The sequence below is a fragment of the Aegilops tauschii genome, chromosome 4 (assembly GCF_002575655.3).
Source record: "Aegilops tauschii subsp. strangulata cultivar AL8/78 chromosome 4, Aet v6.0, whole genome shotgun sequence".
Taxonomy (NCBI): Eukaryota; Viridiplantae; Streptophyta; class Magnoliopsida; order Poales; family Poaceae; genus Aegilops; species Aegilops tauschii.
The window spans coordinates 46,572,514-46,592,632 of record NC_053038.3 but is presented as its reverse complement, the minus strand read 5'-3'; the positions used below and the strand labels follow the sequence as shown (position 1 = coordinate 46,592,632).

Here is a 20,119-nt window from a genome sequence, read left to right as displayed (position 1 = left end):
CTGGCTCTCTTGGGTCGACTGGCAACCTCCGCTCATCGTTGTACGGGCGCCTGTCATCATAATGCCGGGGCACGTATGATCCGCCCCTCGGAGGGGGCGTAGACACTCGACGGCGGTCATCACGGCAGAGTCGATTATCATACTGCTCATGGTTCCGACCCAAATATTGCTCTTGACGATGCCCTTGCCCTTCACGCCGCTGAGGCGATCTAGGGCTGTGAGCCGACTGGACTGTATCGGCCACCACAGTTCTGCTATGGATTCTGCTCCGTGACTGAGACACTGCTGTGTTCTGCTCTCCTGCTGCCCGGAGCAAAGCCCGGATCTGTATCAAACCTCTTCCAGCCTCCGACTGGGACGGCTAAATAGACTCTGCTATACGGGCTGCAGTTGTAAGATTCTGAATCAGAGTGCGGTATACCTGAGGTTGAGGCGGGAACAGTTGTCGTTGCCGTCGACTGGACTCAGGAATCTGCCGCCGAGCATGCTCGTCGAGTGCATGCTGAAGGTTCTCTAGTCGAGTGCGCTCAGCCAAAGTGGCCAGGCGCGCCTCCTCCAAGGCCCGAGCCTCAGAGGTCTCCTCAACGATGGGCGTGTGAAGCGCCTCCATGTTGCGGCCGTGAAGTTCCTCCCTCTGCCGCGAAGACAGGGTTTCGGGGTGGTACTCTTCGTGAACGCGCGATGGATCGCCGCCGTCATCGCCGCCACCGTTGCGACGCATGCCAGGGGGGCTGCGCGGTGTGTCGACCATCAGGACCTCTGCCGCAGGGTCGCTGCTATCGCACTCGGACAGGGTCTCGACGGAGCTAGTCAACAGATCGAACAAGCCGTAGAGAGATTCATCGGGCTCGATTGCCGCGACTTGAGGGGTGGCCGACTGGCGTGCCACCGCATGTTTCACCCACCGCTGAAGCCGCGACCGACCAGATCGCTTGCAACGGCGAACAGCGAGGAGCGAAGACACTGCGGGAGCCGACCGATACTGGGTCGACGGCTGCCGCCGAAGGACGCCGCGAACGCACGCACGAAAGTGCGTCGCCCCGCGGACGGGGAGTGTCTCGACGTCGAGAGGGGCCTCCTGGAGCTAGGCGGAGTCGTCGGCGACGAAGACGAGCGCTGAGACGGATCTCGCGGCCCTCAGTCAATCCACCACCAGAAACCATGATGATGGGAATCGGAAAAACTACAACCTCACTGGAAAGTTGCTAAGACACCTGCCCCACGGTGGGTGCCAACTGTCGTTGTTCTAAGTCTGACAGTAGAATGGGGGTAGGTATGAGGAGGCAAGATCCTAACTATGGTGAAGTTGTACACGCAAGATTTACGAGTTCAGGCCCTTCACAGAAGAAGTAACAGCCCTACGTCTCGCATGCCGTGGGCTCATACTTGGCCCAATCAGTCTTGTACATGTGAGCAATCTCAGGCACCAGAGGATCATTGGGGTTGGGGTCCGTCGGCAACGAACAGATTGACAGGAGGACCTGTTAACAAAGACGGGTAAATGTTAGAGAAACATAAATGAAGAATTTTTGTGAGATTAAGTTGCTGAAGGAACCAAGCTTATATCAGCAACAAGCTTTAAGCAAAAAATGGAACAACCAAGCTAGGAATGCAGATCATTACCTTTGATATGGTCAAAGCCGGGCTCCACTGTTCCTTGAGAATGTCAAGGCAAATGCTGCTGTTGCTGTTGATGTTTGGGTGGAACACCTTGGTGCGGAAAGAGACCTGAAATATGTTCATGTCTGAATGTCAGAAAAAAAGTAGATAAGATAGCAAGCAGCAGCAAACTAATTGTTTGAGGACCCCCAGGACATTTGTGTAACAGCGATTCCAATATCATAGAATCAATATGAACTCTTTTTTACAAAGGTTAGCTCGGTACACCGGAAATTACCTTCGCGGGCTTGAAGGGATAATCCAGTGGGAAATGGATGTTCACCAAAAATAGACCACCAGTAAACGGGCTGTCCGAGGGTCCCATGATAGTGGCCTGCCAGTGGAACATGTCCTCACTTACAGGACCTGTCCGAATAAAAGGAAAGTAATACAGTATTACACAACAGTCAGACAAGCATTTTTATGAAGCCAGTCAAGTATGAGCAGGAAACAAGTCATATTTGCTGCGAGATCAAACAGCGGCCAGCTTTAGTTATGTGTGAACAAGTTCCGAATTAGGCATGAAATTATATTATCAAGGGTTATCCATCATATACACGTCCAGTACAATGATTAGAATAATTCAAAGTTCATTGATCTTAATTTCAAGAGGTTAGTGGAACCAACTGCTGTATGAAAAAACATCAAGTCACCCAGGAGGCCAGGACATCCACTGAAGCCACTTATTCTCCACAAAAACACAGAACATCAGGTTTACACACATTATGAATGCTAAAGTTGCTTCAGTAATTATATTTCTTCCTGTATGCATTGGTAGACCAAGGAAAACAGGTGACCATTACAACCTCACCTACTAAAACATAGGCCACTCTTGATGATTCTCTCTATTTGTTAGGATGGTACTGTTCATGTTTCTCAAATCAGATTTACACAACATTAACAATGCTAAAGTTGCTTCAGTAATTATATTTCTTCCAGTATGCATTGATAGACCAAGGAAAGCAGGTGATCATTGCAACCTACTAAAATAGAGGCCACTTTTGACAATTCTCTCTATTGATCAGGCTAGTATTGTTCGTGTTTCTCAAATCAGATTTAAACAACATTAACAAAGATAAAGTTGCTTCAGTAATTATATTTATTCCAGTATGCGTTAATAGACTAAGGAAGACAGGTGACCATTGCCACCTCACCTCCTAAAACATAGTTCACTCTCAAAAATTCTCCCTATTGATTTGGTTGGTACTGTTTATGTTTCTTAAATAGTCTAGTCCATGCCTAACAGAGATTGGTACTGTTTATGTTTCTTAAATAGTGCTAGTCATGCCTAACTGTCCATATAAACTGTGAAGTCCTTGGCAATTTTAATTTCTTTTGGTTATTGCAGTTAAGATAGCATATAGTGCTACAGGGTGGTGCATGTTCTGCCCATGTGATACTGACTGTAAACTATAATATGGTTGGCATACTTTATAACCTAACAGAACAAAATCCAAGGGTTTTTTTAATGACCTGCTCAGAAGATACATCACACATTTGACATGAGTCAATCATAATGAGCTCTTTTATGGTACCCTATACTGCTTGGCGTGAGGGTACCAGTATAATTAAATCCCACCGTTGAAACGGGATTTTTGATGGGCCAAGATGCCAGCCTATTTCGTAGTAATAGCTTGGAATCAGCATCGCCTGCTCGCTCCCATCGCCGCCATGCTCTCCTCACATACATACATTACATGGAACCAACACTTGGCGACCACACCTACGTCAACGCCCTCCTCCGTCCTGCCTGGGCGCCATGGCCGGGACGACGAACTTCTGCACACGGCAAGCCTCCGCATTGACGGACAACGGCGCCAAGTGGTTTCCTCGCTGCCGTTGTGAACCAATACAAAACGAGCGCGGTGTGGGGTATGCTCAGCCAGCCATGGGAGGGGCGCAAGCCAATGCCTCATGGCTGTCGTGTAGGACCTATTGGAGAAGAAGAGCACGGTCTAGGCCGAGGCCCACACCACGCAGTCGAGCGCCGGAGCCATGCACGGGGAAGGAACGAGACTCGGGCTTCCTGAGCGAAGGAAGGCGGGCTGGAGAAGAAAGAGGAGGCACGGCGGTGGCCACCGGAACTCTATACCAGAGTCCGTAGATGAGAACAACGGGCGGGGTGGGGCGGTGCGAGGTGAATCGTAGAAGCTGACCTCAGAACATGTATACTGGTTGGTCGAGAACGACCGGTGCTACTAATACTGCTCGCCATGTTGTTGGCCTGATTGCAGCAGTACAGGTCGGTCATGGCCGTTTGATTTCGCGGATGGACGGTCCTTATTCACTACAGGGTACCCTAAAAAAGCTCATCATAATAGTAGTCCATGTACAGTTCATAAGCAGTATCCTCACCAATCAATCTGGCAAACCTAAAAGCACTGTGAGAGCACAGCTAAATAATCGACAACCTAACCCCCATGACCAGTAACAACAGTTAACAACCAGACCACGCCAACGGCGTGCTCATCCAGACGCGATACAATTCGGGGCAAGATCTAGACGGAATCAAACGGGGCAGAGGGGAAATCACCTGCGCTGAGGTGGGAGGGTCCTTCTGCAGGTCCTTGCAGTGAGATCATTTTGTTGGTCCATACTTGCTTACAAGATCAATAATTTTGTCAACTTCCTGTATAAAAAATATCATCATAAATATAACTATAAAATGTGCAAAACGTTTTTTTAGCAAAGTCAGGAGTGCAGTGCCAAACCTCTTGAGTCCAAGGACCTTTGATGAGTTCAGGGTTAAGAACCTTCTGCCATGGATGTAAATATTGTACCTCTGTCCTATCCAGAAAGAGCTCACCTGCGTTAGGTAGATACCTACACAATATGTGAGCTCCCCACACTTGCATATACAGAACATCATCCAAGGAAGTATGGTGTTACTATATAACTAGCTAAAATGTGGTATATGCACTCATAAAGTTACCATTACCAGCCATGAGATAAACATTGTGTAAAATATAGGAACGAGTTAAATTCGAGAGGGATTATCATCCAAAGACATACCAGGTTGATGAGCGATCCACGGCTTCAGTTAAACCACCAGAAGCACACCATCAGAACAACGATAATGAATCAAATTAGCCATCATGAAAACATCCATGCAAATATCAGGTAAATAAATGCTTTGGGACTATAGGCATCAGCATCGCGAAATGTAAAGAATGTAAATATACCTGCACTATATGCCAACTCAACCCATCAGTGTCCTTAGCAACACAATAAAGAGCAAATGTGATATGTCCAGATCAACATGTCTGTACCTTAAATACTTAGAAAAGCATTATTCCAAGGGCTGGACAACAGTAATACCAAAAAAAGAATATGATATCCACATAAGACATAATCACAAAAGAATTCAGAAAAAAGAGTAGTGCCAGGTCTGTTACCTATGATCAGGAACTACATACACCAAAGTTAGATACCAATCAACAAACAGCAATCAATCTTAATAACCATACACAAACAGCAATCAATCGTGCCATATAAACATGTACAATCTCAAGGCAACAAACAGCAATCAATGGTGCCATATAAACATACCATCTCAAGGCAACAAACAGCAATCAATTGGCCTAGGTGTTTACCTTGTCAAGGCAATCAATCAAAGAACAAACAACAATCCATCTCAAGGCAATCAATCAAACAACAAACAACAATCCATCTCAAGGCAATCAATCAAACAACAAACAACAATCCATCTCAAGGCAATCAATCAAACAACAAACAACAATCAATCAATCATGCCATATGGGAAGATAAGCAAAGCATGATACCAATAAACAATTGAAAAGAACAGCATCAGAACAACCGCAACAGACAAGAACAGGATTCTCTGCATCTAGGATGGGAGTACACACGGCTGCCGGTAGAACAAGAATCGACAGAGGGCAACCAGAGTATCACAAGGGCGCATGCGTTTGGGATCTGAAAATAACCGACAAACAACGCAGGTGATGGAACAGAGGAACCAATCTGACACTGCTCCAATTTAGGAACCAGAACCGATCGTTCCTGCAACTGTCGCCCCGACGCGAACACGAAACGCAGGATCGTGAGATAACAGAAGCGCCCGCGCAAGTTTCTCAAACAGAAACGCAGGAACCATCGCTCCACCGTGAACACGAAACGCAGGATCCTCAGATAACAGTAGCGCACGCACAAGTTTCTCAAGCAGACTTGTTAGCTCGCAAACCGGAAGGTGACCCAAACCGACCGACCGCTCGCTCGCTTCCTCCCAGAGTCACAGGGACGAAGACCCCCGACGAGACGGCCCCAAGAACACGCGGGGCAACGGCAAGGACGAGCAAGAATCAAAGCACACGCGACTCTAAACTGACGACGGCGGCGAGGACGAGCAAATCAAACCAGACGCGATTTCTATCTAAACGGCCGACGGCGAGGACGAGAAAAATCAACCAAATAAGACACGCTTCAGAACAGACGAATCGAGGACGAGCAAAATGAAACAAATCAGACGCGGTTCTTCTACTCTAAACGACGGGTGAATCGAGCAAGGTTGAGCAACATAGGACGAGCGAGGACGAATTGAGCGAGGCGAGAGGAGGAGAGGCACGAATCCAGGACGAACTGCCTCACCGGACGCGAGACGAGGAGAGGCACGAACAGAGGACGAGTCGCCTCACCAGACGCGAGAGGAGGAGCGGCGCGAGTCGAGGACGAGCGCGCGCAGCTGGCGCACGACGCCGGTCGCCCGCCACTTGGCCGAGCCCCGCGGGGCGAGGCCCGGGCGCCCGCCCGCGTCCTCGGGGAGCGGCGCGGCCCCGCAGGCGGAGAGGGAGCAGGGCGCGAGCGGGCGGGTGGATTTGGAGTCGGACGCCGGCACGGAGACCACAACGCAGCTAGGACGGACCGAGGACGAAGGAAGGAGGCGAGAGGTGCTGCCCGGACGAAGAGAGGAGGAGCGGGCCGGCCAAAGGGCGGAGCTTTATAGCCGTGGCGGAGGCGGTGGCGGTGGCGGCGGGCGGATATGAAAGGTAAGTTTTTTCTGTGAGACAAGGATATGAAAGGTAAGTGGAGCGGGGGCGAAAAGTCCATTCCGGGGGTCCGTTTTCCAGGCAGCTGATGCCCGTGCGTGCCGTTGCCGTGTCTTTCCTTTTTTTTTTTTTTTGACTGAGCGGTGAAAACAAATGCGCTCTTTTTTAGAGCTGAAAACAAATGCTACCACTGCCCGAAAAAAGAAAAAAAAAACGCCTCGTTCATATATGCACAGGGAACTAAAACATTCGATGTACTCATTTCGCTAGCACCAACTTAAGTGTAATTCTTTTTTTTGGCCCGGATAGAATAGGTAGGATACGTATCCGAGTTGATCGAAAACTTGTCTCGCTCGCTCTAGCTTGTGCCGCTTCCCTCCCTGAAAGCACAAGTGCTCTCTGGGTGATTTTGGTAATTAATGTCAACATATCTCTTGTTGGACTAATGTTTTGACCTAGTATATTTCAGATAAGTTCAACAATGGAGTGGCGTGGACAAGAAGATGTGGAACCCCTTCAAGATGATAAGGACAAAGGATTGGCTCAAGCTCAAAGCTCAAGACTCTGCATTTTCTATTTTAGTGATCCAAGATCACATTGAGTCCATAGGAAAGGCAATACTATTAAGAGGGGGTGAGGTGTTGCTTAATGGCTTGTTTGCTCAAAGTGCTTAGTGATATGCTCCAAAGCCCTCAACCACTTTCTCACATCCAAATATGTCCCAAACCAAAAGTCAAACTCGGCCCCACTGAAACTTTCTATCCGGCGCCACCGAGTTCTCTTGACATAGCCACTGCCACAAACCCTAATCAATTCGGTCTCACCGATAGGGATCTCGGTCTCACCGAGATGGGATTGCAAATTCTCTGTTGCCTATTGCAATAATCTCGGTCTCGCCGAGATATGCGATCGGTCCAACCGAGTTCGCAATGCAAACTCTCTGTCTCCCTTTCGTAACGTTTTGGTCCAACCGAGATGAGCGAATCGGTCCCACCGAGTTTGCCTGACCAACTCTCTGGTTAGCTTATTACCAAAATCGGTCCAACCGAGTTTGTGTAATCGGTCTTACCGAGATTACGTTATGCCCTAACCCTAATGGAATTGGTCTCACTGAGTTGACATGTCGGTCCCACCAAAAACCCTAACGGTCACATTATGAACTAAATCGGTCTGGCCGAGTTCTCTGAATCGGTCCCACCGAGTTTGGTAAATTGTGTGTAACGGTTAGATTTTGTGTGGAGGCTATATATACCCCTCCACCCACTCTTCATTCGTGGAGAGAGCCATCAGAACATGCCTACACTTCCAACATACATTTTCTGAGAGAGAACCACCTACACTTGTGTTGAGGTCAAGATATTCCATTCCAACCACATAAATCTTGATCTCTAGCCTTCCCCAAGTTGCTTTTCACTCAAATCATCTTTCTACCAAATCCTATCCTGTGAGAGAGAGTTGAGTGTTGGGGAGACTATCATTTGAAGCACAAGAGCAAGGAGTTCATCATCAACACACCATCTATTACCTCTTGGAGAGTGGTGTCTCCTAGATTGATTATGTGTCACTTGGGAGCCTCCGTCAAGATTGTGGAGTTGAACCAAGGAATTTGTAAGGGCAAGAAGATCGCCTACTTCGTGAAGATCTACCCGAGTGAGGCAAGTCCTTCGTGGGCGACGGCCATGGTGGGATAGACAAGGTTGCTTCTTCGTGGACCATTCATGGGTGGAGCCCTCCGTGGACTCGCGCAACCGTTACCCTTCGTGGGTTGAAGTCTCCATCAACGTGGATGTACGATAGCACCACCTATCGGAACCACGGACAAAAAATCTACGTGTCTCCAAATTGCGTTTGCACACTCCAATCCCTCCCCTTTACATTCTTGCAACTTGCATGCTTTACTTTCCGCTGCTCATATACTCTTATCATGCTTGCTTGATATGTATTGTGAATGTGTGAACTTGTGCTAAAACTCCACTTCAACTTAAAGAAATTAAAAACTGCAACTTTTATTGCTAAGAGTCTATTCACCCCCCCTCTAGACACTTCTTCTCGATCCTTTCAATTGGTATTAGAGCTTTGGTCTCCATTGCTTTGGTTTAATCACCATTGGAGAAAGATGGATGAGTCTACGTTGGGGAGTCTTAGACATAGAGTGCCTATTCTTGATGGAGAGTTCTTCCATGAGTGGAAAAATGATATGCTTGAGATTTTCAATGAATATCATTTGAACAAGTACATTACTAGCCCTTGTGCACCTCATATTGACCCTTTGCATCCCACACCCGATAAGGATCTTGACATGATTCGCAATCTTAGAACTATCAATCTTATCATTAGAGGATTGCCCAAAAATTTGATTGCTAGCTTACCTACTCTTGATTGTGCCTATACTATATGGAGATTTCTTGAGGAACGATTCCCAAATTATTCCTTGAAAAATCTAGATGAAATTCTCCATAAGTCTATTGCCTTGAGTAAGATGAGTACTAGTGATTCTAAGTTTGATGATTGTCTATTTGAGCTTCGTGATCTCATGCGTGCCAAAGGAGATGTTGGAATTATTAGCAATATCATTTCCGAAGTCATTAGAATCCATAGAGATGAACATTGTTACGGTCATACTTCTAATGAATTACCCTCTCTAGGAGTTGAGCAATCACATGACGATATAGAACATGGATACTATGATGAGGATGATGATAGTGACTATGATCTTGATGATACGATGAGACACTTTGGTCTTATGGCTAATCTTCGCGGCTACATGGCTGGAGGAAAGGAATGGGTCCTTGATAGTGGATGTACTGATCATATGATCGGAGACAAAGATATGTTTCGTGAGCTTGCTGAAAATGACGGCCCTCGAAAGTATGTCACTTTCGGTGATAACTCAAAGGGTAAGGTGGTTGGCCTCGGTAAGGTGGCCATCTCACATGATAGCTCCATACAAAATGTCATGCTCATTGAATCTCTTGGGTACAATTTGCTTTCAGTATCTAAACTTGCTGATTTCGGTTTCAATGTCCTATTTACTGAAGTAGATTGCCAAGTGTTTCGTAGAGACAATCATAAAATGGTCTTTACCGGTATACGTAGAGGTGATCTTTACATTGTTGATTTCACTAAAAAGGCTCAACCTAGAACTTGCTTAATTGCTAAATCTTCTAAAGGCTGGTTGTGGCATAGAAGGCTAGGTCGTGTGGGTATGCGAAATCTTGATAAGCTTATTAAAGGTGATCATATCCTTGGAGTAAAAGATGTTATATTTGACAAGGATAGACTTTGTAGTGCTTGTCAAGCGGGAAAACAAGTTGGAGGAAGTCACCCCGTGAAGAACATCATGACCACGAGAAGACCGCTCGAGCTACTTCACATGGATCTCTTCGGTCCCAATGCCTACAAGAGTCTCGGTGGTAACTCATTTGGTCTAGTCATAGTCGATGATTTTTTAAGATTTACGTGGGTGTTCTTTCTTGATGATAAATCGCAGGTCCAAAAGATCTTCAAAAACTTCGCTAGGAAGGCCCAAAATCAATTTGAAGTGAAGATCAAGAAGGTTCTGAGCGACAACGGAACGGAGTTCAAGAACGCAATGTGGATACCTTTCTTGACGAAGAAGGGATCTCACACGAGTTCTCGGCTACGTACACGCCTCAACAAAATGGAGTTGTTGAGAGGAAGAACCGGACTCTCATTGAGATGGCAAGAACGATGCTTGATGAGTACAAAACTCCAAAACACTTTTGGGCGGAAGTGATTGAGACAGCTTGTCATGCAACAAATCGCGTGTATCTTCACAACCTACTCGGCAAGACGGCATACGAGCTCCTCACCGGTAACAAACCCCAAGTTGGATACTTTCGAGTATTCGGCTCAAAGTGCTACATTCTTGGTAAGCATCGTCGTTCTAAATTTGCTCCTAAATCTCATGAAGGTTTCCTACTTGGTTATGGCTCAAACTCTCACACTTACCGTGTCTACAACAATTTCACCCGAAAGGTTGAAGAGACGGTAGATGTGAAGTTTGATGAATCTAACGGCTCGCAAGTAGAGCAATTGCCAATTGATGTAGGAGACAAAGACCCTTCGGAAGCAATCCAAGACTTGTCTATCGGCAAGATTGGTCCAACAGAGGTGAAGGAGAGTACCTCGTCCGTCCAAGTGGAAGCTTCCACCTCACGACAAGGTGAACCAAGAGTTGACTTGGAAGCATCCACGAGTGGGACACACCAAGACGAAGAAAACAAGGACGTACACCAAGATGAACCTCATCAACCTCCCTCTCCACCACGACAAGAGAACGGCAACGTCAACAATGAAGAAGGCCAAGAAGAAGAACAAGATGAAGAAGATGTTCCACCCCGAACAAAGCAAAAGCTCCCACGAGTTCGAGCAAGAGTCGCCAAAGACCATCCTGTCGAGCAAATCTACAATGATATCCAAACCGGGAGAATCACTCGCTCTAAAACTCGTTTGGCTAACTTTTGTGAACATTATTCATTCATCTCTAGCATTGAACCTATGAAGGTTGAAGAAGCATTGGAAGATCCGGATTGGATAAATGCCATGCATGAAGAGCTACACAACTTTGAGAGAAATCAAGTGTGGACATTGGTCGAGAAGCCCGACAACAACCACAACATCATTGGTACCAAATGGGTGTTTCGTAACAAGCAAGATGAAGATGGTCAAGTCGTCCGCAACAAAGCTCGTCTAGTCGCCCAAGGCTACACTCAAGTCGAAGGTATGTACTATGGTGAGACATATGCCCCCATTGCTAGACTTGAGTCCATTTGCATCTTACTTGCTTATGCTAATCACCATGATATCACCTTGTACCAAATGGACATTAAAAGTGCTTTTCTAAATGGTGAAATTGAGGAGCAAGTTTATGTTAAGCAACCTCCCAGCTTTGTCAATCCTAAGAAACCTAATCATGTGTACAAACTTCACAAAGCTCTTTATGGTCTTAAACAAGCTCCTAGAGCGTGGTACAAATGCTTGACCAAGTTCCTTATTGAAAAAGGCTTTGAAATTGGAAAAATAGATTCTAAGGGTTAATGGAGAACTATTTGTGTGCCAAATTTATGTTGATGATATTATATTTGGTTCGACTAACCTTCATTTTAGTGAGAAGTTTGGAAAGCTAATGTCGGAGAAGTTTGAGAAGTCTATGATGAGTGAACTCAAATTCTTTCTTGGTTTGCAAATCAAGCAAACTAAGGAAGGTACCTTTGTTTCTCAAACAAAGTACACCAAGGAATTATTCAAGAAGTTCAATATGCAAGAATGCAAAGGTATGAATACACCCATGCCTACTAGTGGACATCTTGACTTGACTAAGGATGGTGAACCGGTTGATCAAAAAGTCTGCCGCTCTATGATTGGTTCATTGTTATATCTATGTGCCTCTCGTCCCGATATTATGCTAAGTGTGTGCATGTGTGCACGATATCAAGCGGACCCCAAAGAATGTCATCTTAAGGCTGTGAAAAGGACAGTGAGATATTTAATACATACACCAAATTTTGGCATTTGGTATCCCAAGAGGTCTTCTTTTGATCTTGTTGGCTATTCCGACTCGGACTATGCCGGAGTCAAGGTTGATAGAAAGTCCACTTCGGGTACTTGTCAATTTTTTGGTAGATCTCTTGTGTCTTCGTCCTCCAAGAAACAAAACTCGGTATCCTTATCCACCGCCGAAGCGGAATACATTGCCGCCGGTTCATGTTATGCTCAATTACTTTGGATGACCCAAACTCTTAAAGATTATGGGATATATGTGAAACATGTTCCATTGCTTTGTGACAATGAGAGTGCTATTAAGATTGCTCACAATCCCGTGCAACATTCTCGAACTAAGCATATTGAAGTTCGTCATCATTTCATTCGATATCATGTTGCTAAAGGGTACATTGATCTTAAGCATGTTCGTACCGATAAGCAATTGGCGGATATATTCACCAAACCGCTTGATGAGAAAGTCTTTTGCCGTTTGAGAGGTGAATTGAACATCATTGATGCTTCAAACTTGGAGTAGGGACTCCATTTGGATACATGCAAGGCATGAATCTATGACCAATCCTTAATATTTCTTTCATAATGCTATTTGCATGTCTTGGATATATTTGCACCCTTGCATGTTATCTAACCCTTGTAGGTACTTGGATGAATCTAAATCTATGCGATTGCAACTCTCTCACATCTTGAGCAATCTCTACATCACCAAGTCTCTACAATACGGTGGTTGATGATAAGGAAGCACGAAACCCTTCAACATATCCTTTGACAAATTATATTTATAAAATTTCATGTTTGTCATTTTGGATACACAAGTGCTATTCCTTGCAAAACTAACCCATGTAGATAGATGAACTCAAATTACAATTGGTGCTCCCAACTCTTGATGAACTACATCAACCTTGAGCAACCCACACAAGTTCAACTACATGATCAAGATCAACACCACCACCCAAGGTATGTTATTCCATCTTTGAGAAGCTTTACTCCAAGTCATGGGTCAAAGCAGCTCAACAAGATGTGAATACATCAAATGCTTAAACGAAAAATGGTAACCCCATTTTGAGCTTAAACGATGAGTATGACTTATGATCAAGTGCTATCACTTGACTCCTTAGTCAATATACTCTAACATAGGTGACTTTGTCACCACCCAATTCTAGACGAAGTTCTCTAGTGTTTCTTTGAGTTTTTGCATTTTGTCCTTTGCATATTTATTCCCTTTTCTTTTTCAGAAAAAAACTGCATCTAGATTTTCTTTTCTGCATTCCTTGCATCCAATTCTTTGCAAATCCTTCAGCTAAATTCCTTGCAAATACTTGTGAGATCTTACTTGACTAGTGAGCTGAGGTGACAAGTGTTTTCTTTGTGATGAACTCGGTCACACCGGTTTGTTGTTTTCGGTCCAACCGAACCCTCTCGGTGCAACCGAAGCACACAACTCGGTGCCACCGATTTCACTACAGGGAAGACAACTTGCCACTTGTTCCTGCATTCTTTTTGCTCCAGCTCCACTCAATGATTCTTGTCCTCTACCAGCATCACATTCGACTTGCTGCTTTGCTTTGTGACTCAAGGACCAAACCTATTTGTAACAAACATCCAAAAGAGCCCTTCTTGGAAATTGATGTCAAAGGGGGAGAGAGAGATCACATCAAAGCTTAATCATTTCTCTAGGGGGAGAGAGAATACTCAGGGGGAGAGAGTTCTTCACAATGAGAAAGAAGTATCACATCAAAGACCCCAGATGCTTGGTGTTCAAGAGGAGAGAAGTCACATGTCTTTAAGAGGGGAAAGACATGTTCATATTTGATTGTTTGCATTTGCTCTTTTTTCTTTCTTTGCTCTGATTTTCTGTTCCCTATCTTCTCCCAGTATCCCATGCAAGATTCAGGGGGAGCAAGACATCCAGGGGAAGGAAATCCTTGGATTCATTGCATATCTTTACCTTTGGGGACATGTTTATATCCAATAGAGTACTCAGTACTCACTCTCTACATGTCATCCAAGTCTTGGTACTCTTGTGGTTTCTTTGTTTGCTCTGGCTAGTAGATGTATCTGTGTTATCTAACCTTGTTTACTCGGGTTCATTCCTTCCTAAGCCAACTCAAGACCACAAGGTAAGTATATGCATCACACTCATGTGCATGAGGATTTCTTGCTGATGTACATACAGTTTGCAAGAAGGACTCATGAGCATGAAGGTACATTTCCTATACTCACAACATTTGCTCTGATCCATATAGCCAAGATACATGTAACACATTGCTTACTCTGTCATGCTTATGCATTCACATGCTCCTATATTCCATATTTACATGATTGCATACATGTAGGGGAGCCTATGCATGTTACATGTCTTTCCAAAGCTTTACTTGTTATTCTCTATATCTTTATCTAAAGCTTTGATGTATGTTGTTATCAATTATCAAAAAGGGGGAGATTGAAAGCACAAGTGCTCCCTGGGTGATTTTGGTAATTAATGTCAACATATCTCTTGTTGGACTAATGTTTTGACCTAGTATATTTCAGATAAGTTCAACAATGGAGTGGCGTGGACAAGAAGATGTGGAACCCCTTCAAGATGATAAGGACAAAGGATTGGCTCAAGCTCAAAGCTCAAGACTCTGCATTTTCTATTTTAGTGATCCAAGATCACATTGAGTCCATAGGAAAGCCAATACTATTAAGAGGGGGTGAGGTGTTGCTTAATGGCTTGCTTGCTCAAAGTGCTTAGTGATATGCTCCAAAGCCCTCAACCACTTTCTACATCCAAATATGTCCCAAACCAAAAGTCAAACTCGGCCCCACCGAAACTTTCTATCTGGCGCCACCGAGTTCTCTTGACATAGCCACTGCCACAAACCCTAATCAATTCGGTCTCACCGATAGGGATCTCAGTCTCACCGAGATGGGATTGCAAACTCTCTGTTGCCTATTGCAATAATCTCGGTCTCACAGAGATATGCGATCGGTCCAACCGAGTTCGCAATGCAAACTCTCTGTCTCCCTTTCGTAATGTTTCAGTCCAACCAAGATGAGCGAATCGGTCCCACCGACTTTGCCTGACCAACTCTCTGGTTAGCTTATTACCAAAACTGGTCCAACCGAGTTTGTGTAATCGGTCTCACCGAGATTACGTTATGCCCTAACCCTAATGGAATCGGTCTCACCGAGTTGACATGTCGGTCCCACCGAAAACCCTAACGGTCACATTATGAACTAAATCGGTCTGGCCGAGTTCTCTGAATCGGTCCCACCGAGTTTGGTAAATTGTGTGTAACGGTTAGATTTTGTGTGGAGGCTATATATACCCCTCCACCCACTCTTCATTCGTGGAGAGAGCCATCAGAACATGCCTACACTTCCAACATACATTTTTTGAGAGAGAACCACCTACACTTGTGTTGAGGTCAAGATATTCCATTCCAACCACATAAATCTTGATCTCTAGCCTTCCCCAAGTTGCTTTCCACTCAAATCATCTTTCCACCAAATCCTATCCTATGAGAGAGAGTTGAGTGTTGGGGAGACTATCATTTGAAGCACAAGAGCAAGGAGTTCATCATCAACACACCATCTATTACCTCTTGGAGGTAGTGTCTCCTAGATTGGTTAGGTGTCACTTGGGAGCCTCCGTCAAGATTGTGGAGTTGAACCAAGGAGTTTGTAAGGGCAAGGAGATCGCCTACTTCGTGAAGATCTACCCGAGTGAGGCAAGTCCTTCGTGGGCGACGGCCATGGTGGGATAGACAAGGTTGCTTCTTCGTGGACCCTTCGTGGGTGGAGCCCCCGTGGACTCGCGCAACCGTTACCCTTCGTGGGTTGAAGTCTCCATCAACGTGGATGTACGATAGCACCACCTATCGGAACCACGGATAAAAAATCTTTGTGTCCCCAAATTGCGTTTGCACACTCCAATCCCTTCCCTTTACATTCTTGCAACTTGCATGCTTTACTTTCCGCTGCTCATATACTCTTATCATACTTGCTTGATATGTATTGTGAATGTGTGAACTTGTGCTAAAACTCCACTTCAACTTAAAGAAATTAAAAACTGCAACTTTTATTGCTAAGAGTCTATTCACCCCCCCTCTAGACACTTCTTCTCGATCCTTTCACTCCCCTTCATCGCCTCTCCTCCCCTCCCGCTGCCGGACAAAGCTCGGCCGGTGTAGGCGGCGGCAGGGCATTCCTCCCCTGCTGATGGTGTGCGCAACGCGGGATGCGGCATCGTGCCGGGGGCGCGGCGGCAGCGAGTTAGACGGGCGCGCCGGTGGCGTGGGCGGATGGCAGGGCTGCGGCAGCTGTGCAAATTCCGAAGATGCGTTGTGGGGGAGGGGGCAACATCGGTCTGGACTGTGGTGGCCCGCCGATCTGGTGTGCTGAGCAGCGCGGGTCGGGTAGGCATGAGCCAAAGGCCGTCTAGGCGGCCATGGCTGTCAGCGGTGGGGGTGCGCTGCGGGCGCGTGGTGGTGGCCCAGATCCATCAAGGATCTGCTCGGGTGCTGCAAGCACGGCACGAGGGAGCTGCTCAAGGTCGTTCTGCATCTGGATGGCCTTGTTTTGTCCTCGCAGCTCCCATCGGCGGAGGTCTAGGTCGTGGAAGGGATCTCCCTTGCCCCGGTCTAGTTCGACCATCGTGGGGTGGCTGCATCTATCGGCGGGTAAGTCACTACGGCTTGGTGTCGGTGGTTGGCGGCGGGGTGCGGGTGCCGGTGATACCTCTCTTCTTCTAGGTCCCAACCGGCGACGCAGGGTTCTCGCGCAAAGGAGATGGCCGGGGCTGGGAGCTCGTGCTCGGGCGGATCAGTTTTGGGCACGGGATGGGTCAGAGCTCTACTCCAGGTAGACAATGGTGGGCCCGGTCTGGTTGGTGCCTGCAGGCGACGAGGTCCCTCTCCTCGTGGCTACGGTAGTTGATGGTGCTGGTAGGGGCGTGAGTTCGTCCGGAAGATCGACGTCAAAGATCACAGAGATGGCGTCACGCGAGCATGCTTGGTGGCGGCCATCGATAGTCACGAAATTGTTTCTCCCCCGCTCCACGGGACTGGCTGGAGGCATAGGTGTCGACGTCTCCTATCGTGGAGGTGTCGATCCAGACTTCGTGGCTGATGTCATGCTAGTAGTGAAAGGAGATGCCTTTTACTCCTCCTAACGCGGTGGGTGCACCGTGATGTGGGGGAGTGGTGATGGCTTAGACATGGATGTCGGGTTGGCGACGTCGGATGGCGGTCCGCATCTTTGGCTCTCCGGCGGGCAAGATTGTTGCGGTGGTGACTCTCCATCTTGGTCGTGTGGGCGACGGGACGGGTAGAGGCGGTTGGCTCAAGCGTCTTCTTTGTCTTCGAAGTGGTGATGCTCCGATCTGGATCTGGGGATTTGTCCTCGCCGAGATTGTCCTGGTGACCTCGTAGTGGCACGGGTGAGCTGCCGAGCGAAAGCTTTGCGCCTTGCCGCTGACAACAACAACGCTTGTGGGTGTCGCTATCTTCCTAAAGGGGTTGCCGTGGTTCTCCTCTCCGTGTTAGGGCTCCAGGTGAAGATGACCTTTGTTCGTTGTGGACCCGACAGCGGTGATGCTTTGCATTGTGATCCCTCCTGAGGGCATTGTTGTGGAGCTTAGGTGTGCTAGGGTGTAGTGTGGTGTCCTTTTCAAATCTTCATGTGTTCTTTTTGGTTGCATAGTCGATTCGTGCCGCGTGAGCCGGTTTTAAGATCGTGGATGTCTCCTAGAGGGGGGTGAATAGGCGCTTTAAAATAACTAGCACATATGCCTGTGCATTGCAACATAAGAAAAAATTGGCAGAACACTTGTCTGGCGTGGTGTCTGCCATGGATGACAATGTGCACGGGCGAAGGGTACCTGGGTGGTGGCCTAACTAGGGTGGAAGGGAGGCGCATGCAAGTCGGCTACTACTCAGTCGAGAAAAGGAGGTTTGATAAGGCTTGGACGGCAGAGCGGGTAGTACATCAGCGATGGCGGTCTTGGACTACGCGGATACACAGCAAGGATGGAGGGACAAAGTGAGAAAAGCGGGGCTCTGAGTGGGGTTTTGTGTGGGCCGGGGTGTCGGAGTCCAATGTGGCGGTTGTCCGTATGCCCGCAAACCTTCTACATGTTTGCTTATGGTTTGCAGGAATTCGGACGTGCGAACCGGTCCGCGGAACGATGGACGACATTGGAGGGTTGAAAGTGTGTTAACCATGCAACCCGGACGTTTACGGGCGGTTTTATTAACGGGGCTGGAGATGCCCTTGAGGCCTATCTGGCAATCCCTTATAACCAACTTTACTAAAAGAATAGCTTTGGCTCCCTAAAACCAACCAAACTCTCTCATATTTAATTCAGACCAAGCTGTTGGACCTAAAATGAAGTTTCAAGCAAATGAACGCACATACAACACCTTGCGGATGGGATACATCCGAAGTGGGCTACTTTCATGAAGACAATTTCAAACCTCTTACGGTAAGAACGAGCCCTACTTTCATAATGCTCAAACGACCATTAAAAAAGATGTGGAAAGAGTTTTTGAGATTTTGCGAGCCCAATTTGCTATTATAGGAGGACCGACTAGATTAGAAATGAGCGTGGGAAAGATTTAGATTTAGATTTGATATTAATTTGTCGCAGTATGTATGTAAATTGTGAAGAAGAAATATACCGGAGGGTCGCTGTTGGAGATGCGGCGTCCTAAATTTTTTAGGTCTGGTGTTGGAGATGAATATTTTGGATATAACTAGTAGAACGCCCGTGCATTGCTACGGGCTACAATGCATGTATTTGAGCGACTCGATAGCAATCATCACGTAAACCTTCTCTCTTGACCGCTAAAAAACGTAAACCTTCTCTCTCCCCACTTTTCCCCTCTCTATATATCTCCATCTCGTCATTCCTCCACTCACCCTTCCTCCCACTCTCTCTCGCTCCTTGTAGGACAAGGATGCCGAGCGTGTCGCATGGGTAGGGTTGAGGGGATACAAGAGGAATAGGGGACTCCCTCATAAAGCTCCCCAAAATGATGTTTAACTAAGCATCACTCTCTAGTTTGATGTAATTGGTCTTTGAGACATCCTATGAACCTAGAATATCACACATCATTGAGCCTCGTCAACGAATCATGAGTCTCAAGTAAAAGACTGAACTCATTTCTTCTGAAGTATAACTACAAAAGAATGGTGTGCATGAGCTTACTTCAAAACAGCATCTTGTGTGTCATCTCCACTGAAAATAGTAGCCACAAAAAAATTAGGTAAGCAACATTCAAGTACAGACCTAAAAGTATCAAAGAACCTAGCAGAAGACCTGCAACCTTCAACCATGATAAAGGAACACCATTCACTAACACTGCATTTGATAGTATAAATTATCGGTAATAGCTAGGTCCTACCATAAGCGATCTGTTGTCAACTGTCTAGCGCGGTTATGCTGTCAATTGCCAATGGACAAACCTACACCTACGAGAGCCCCTTGCATGGTAGTCAGACTTACTTCAGAAAAAGGTAATGGTTTCAAGAATCGAGTGAATGCATCGTCCAAGGCTGAGAACATTTTCTTTACTCTGGCATCTGGAATAAAATGTGAGATAAGAAAATTTGGAGAACTGTAAAAACACGACATCTTTCCTTTTTGCACATATCTAAGTGATTCGTTATGTTTCTAACAGAATTTCAGATTCAACCAAAGCAGGTACATGACATATAACTGGATTTGATCTAATTATCAAATTCAGTTGTATTTTCTAAAATATGAAGTGGCGGGTGATGACTTGCAAAAGTGTGAGCCGTTGAGGCAGTTGTTTCATATATGAATATAACATCTGATAGAAGAGCATATAATTAAGTCATGAATATTTTGTAAAGTAAAACTAATGTCTATAGATTCAACGGACTACTCGAAATCCGATGTTGACAACCAGACACGTACCACTACAGGA

General features: G+C 46.2%; 1 protein-coding gene across 6 annotated transcripts; it reads right to left on the bottom strand.

Moving 5' to 3' along the window:
- Nucleotides 1-1,170: 1,170 nt before the first annotated feature.
- LOC109739350 (ubiquitin-conjugating enzyme E2 28) lies at nucleotides 1,171-6,762 on the bottom strand. 6 transcript variants are annotated; one of them, XM_020298439.4, is made up of 7 exons: nucleotides 4,842-6,762; nucleotides 4,672-4,693; nucleotides 4,371-4,482; nucleotides 4,193-4,288; nucleotides 1,898-2,025; nucleotides 1,624-1,728; nucleotides 1,171-1,481 (listed from the first exon to the last, which is right to left on the bottom strand). In XM_020298439.4, exons 4-7 carry the CDS (start codon nucleotides 4,239-4,241, stop codon nucleotides 1,359-1,361), a joined length of 405 nt encoding a protein of 134 aa, XP_020154028.1. In that variant the 5' UTR covers nucleotides 4,242-4,288; nucleotides 4,371-4,482; nucleotides 4,672-4,693; nucleotides 4,842-6,762; the 3' UTR covers nucleotides 1,171-1,358. The 6 variants fall into 6 exon arrangements, with proteins under 6 accessions (XP_020154028.1, XP_020154030.1, XP_020154031.1 ...); XM_020298441.4 differs by having other exon boundaries at nucleotides 4,371-4,465; nucleotides 4,842-6,706; XM_020298442.4 differs by having other exon boundaries at nucleotides 4,371-4,441; nucleotides 4,842-6,706.
- Nucleotides 6,763-20,119: the final 13,357 nt, after the last annotated feature.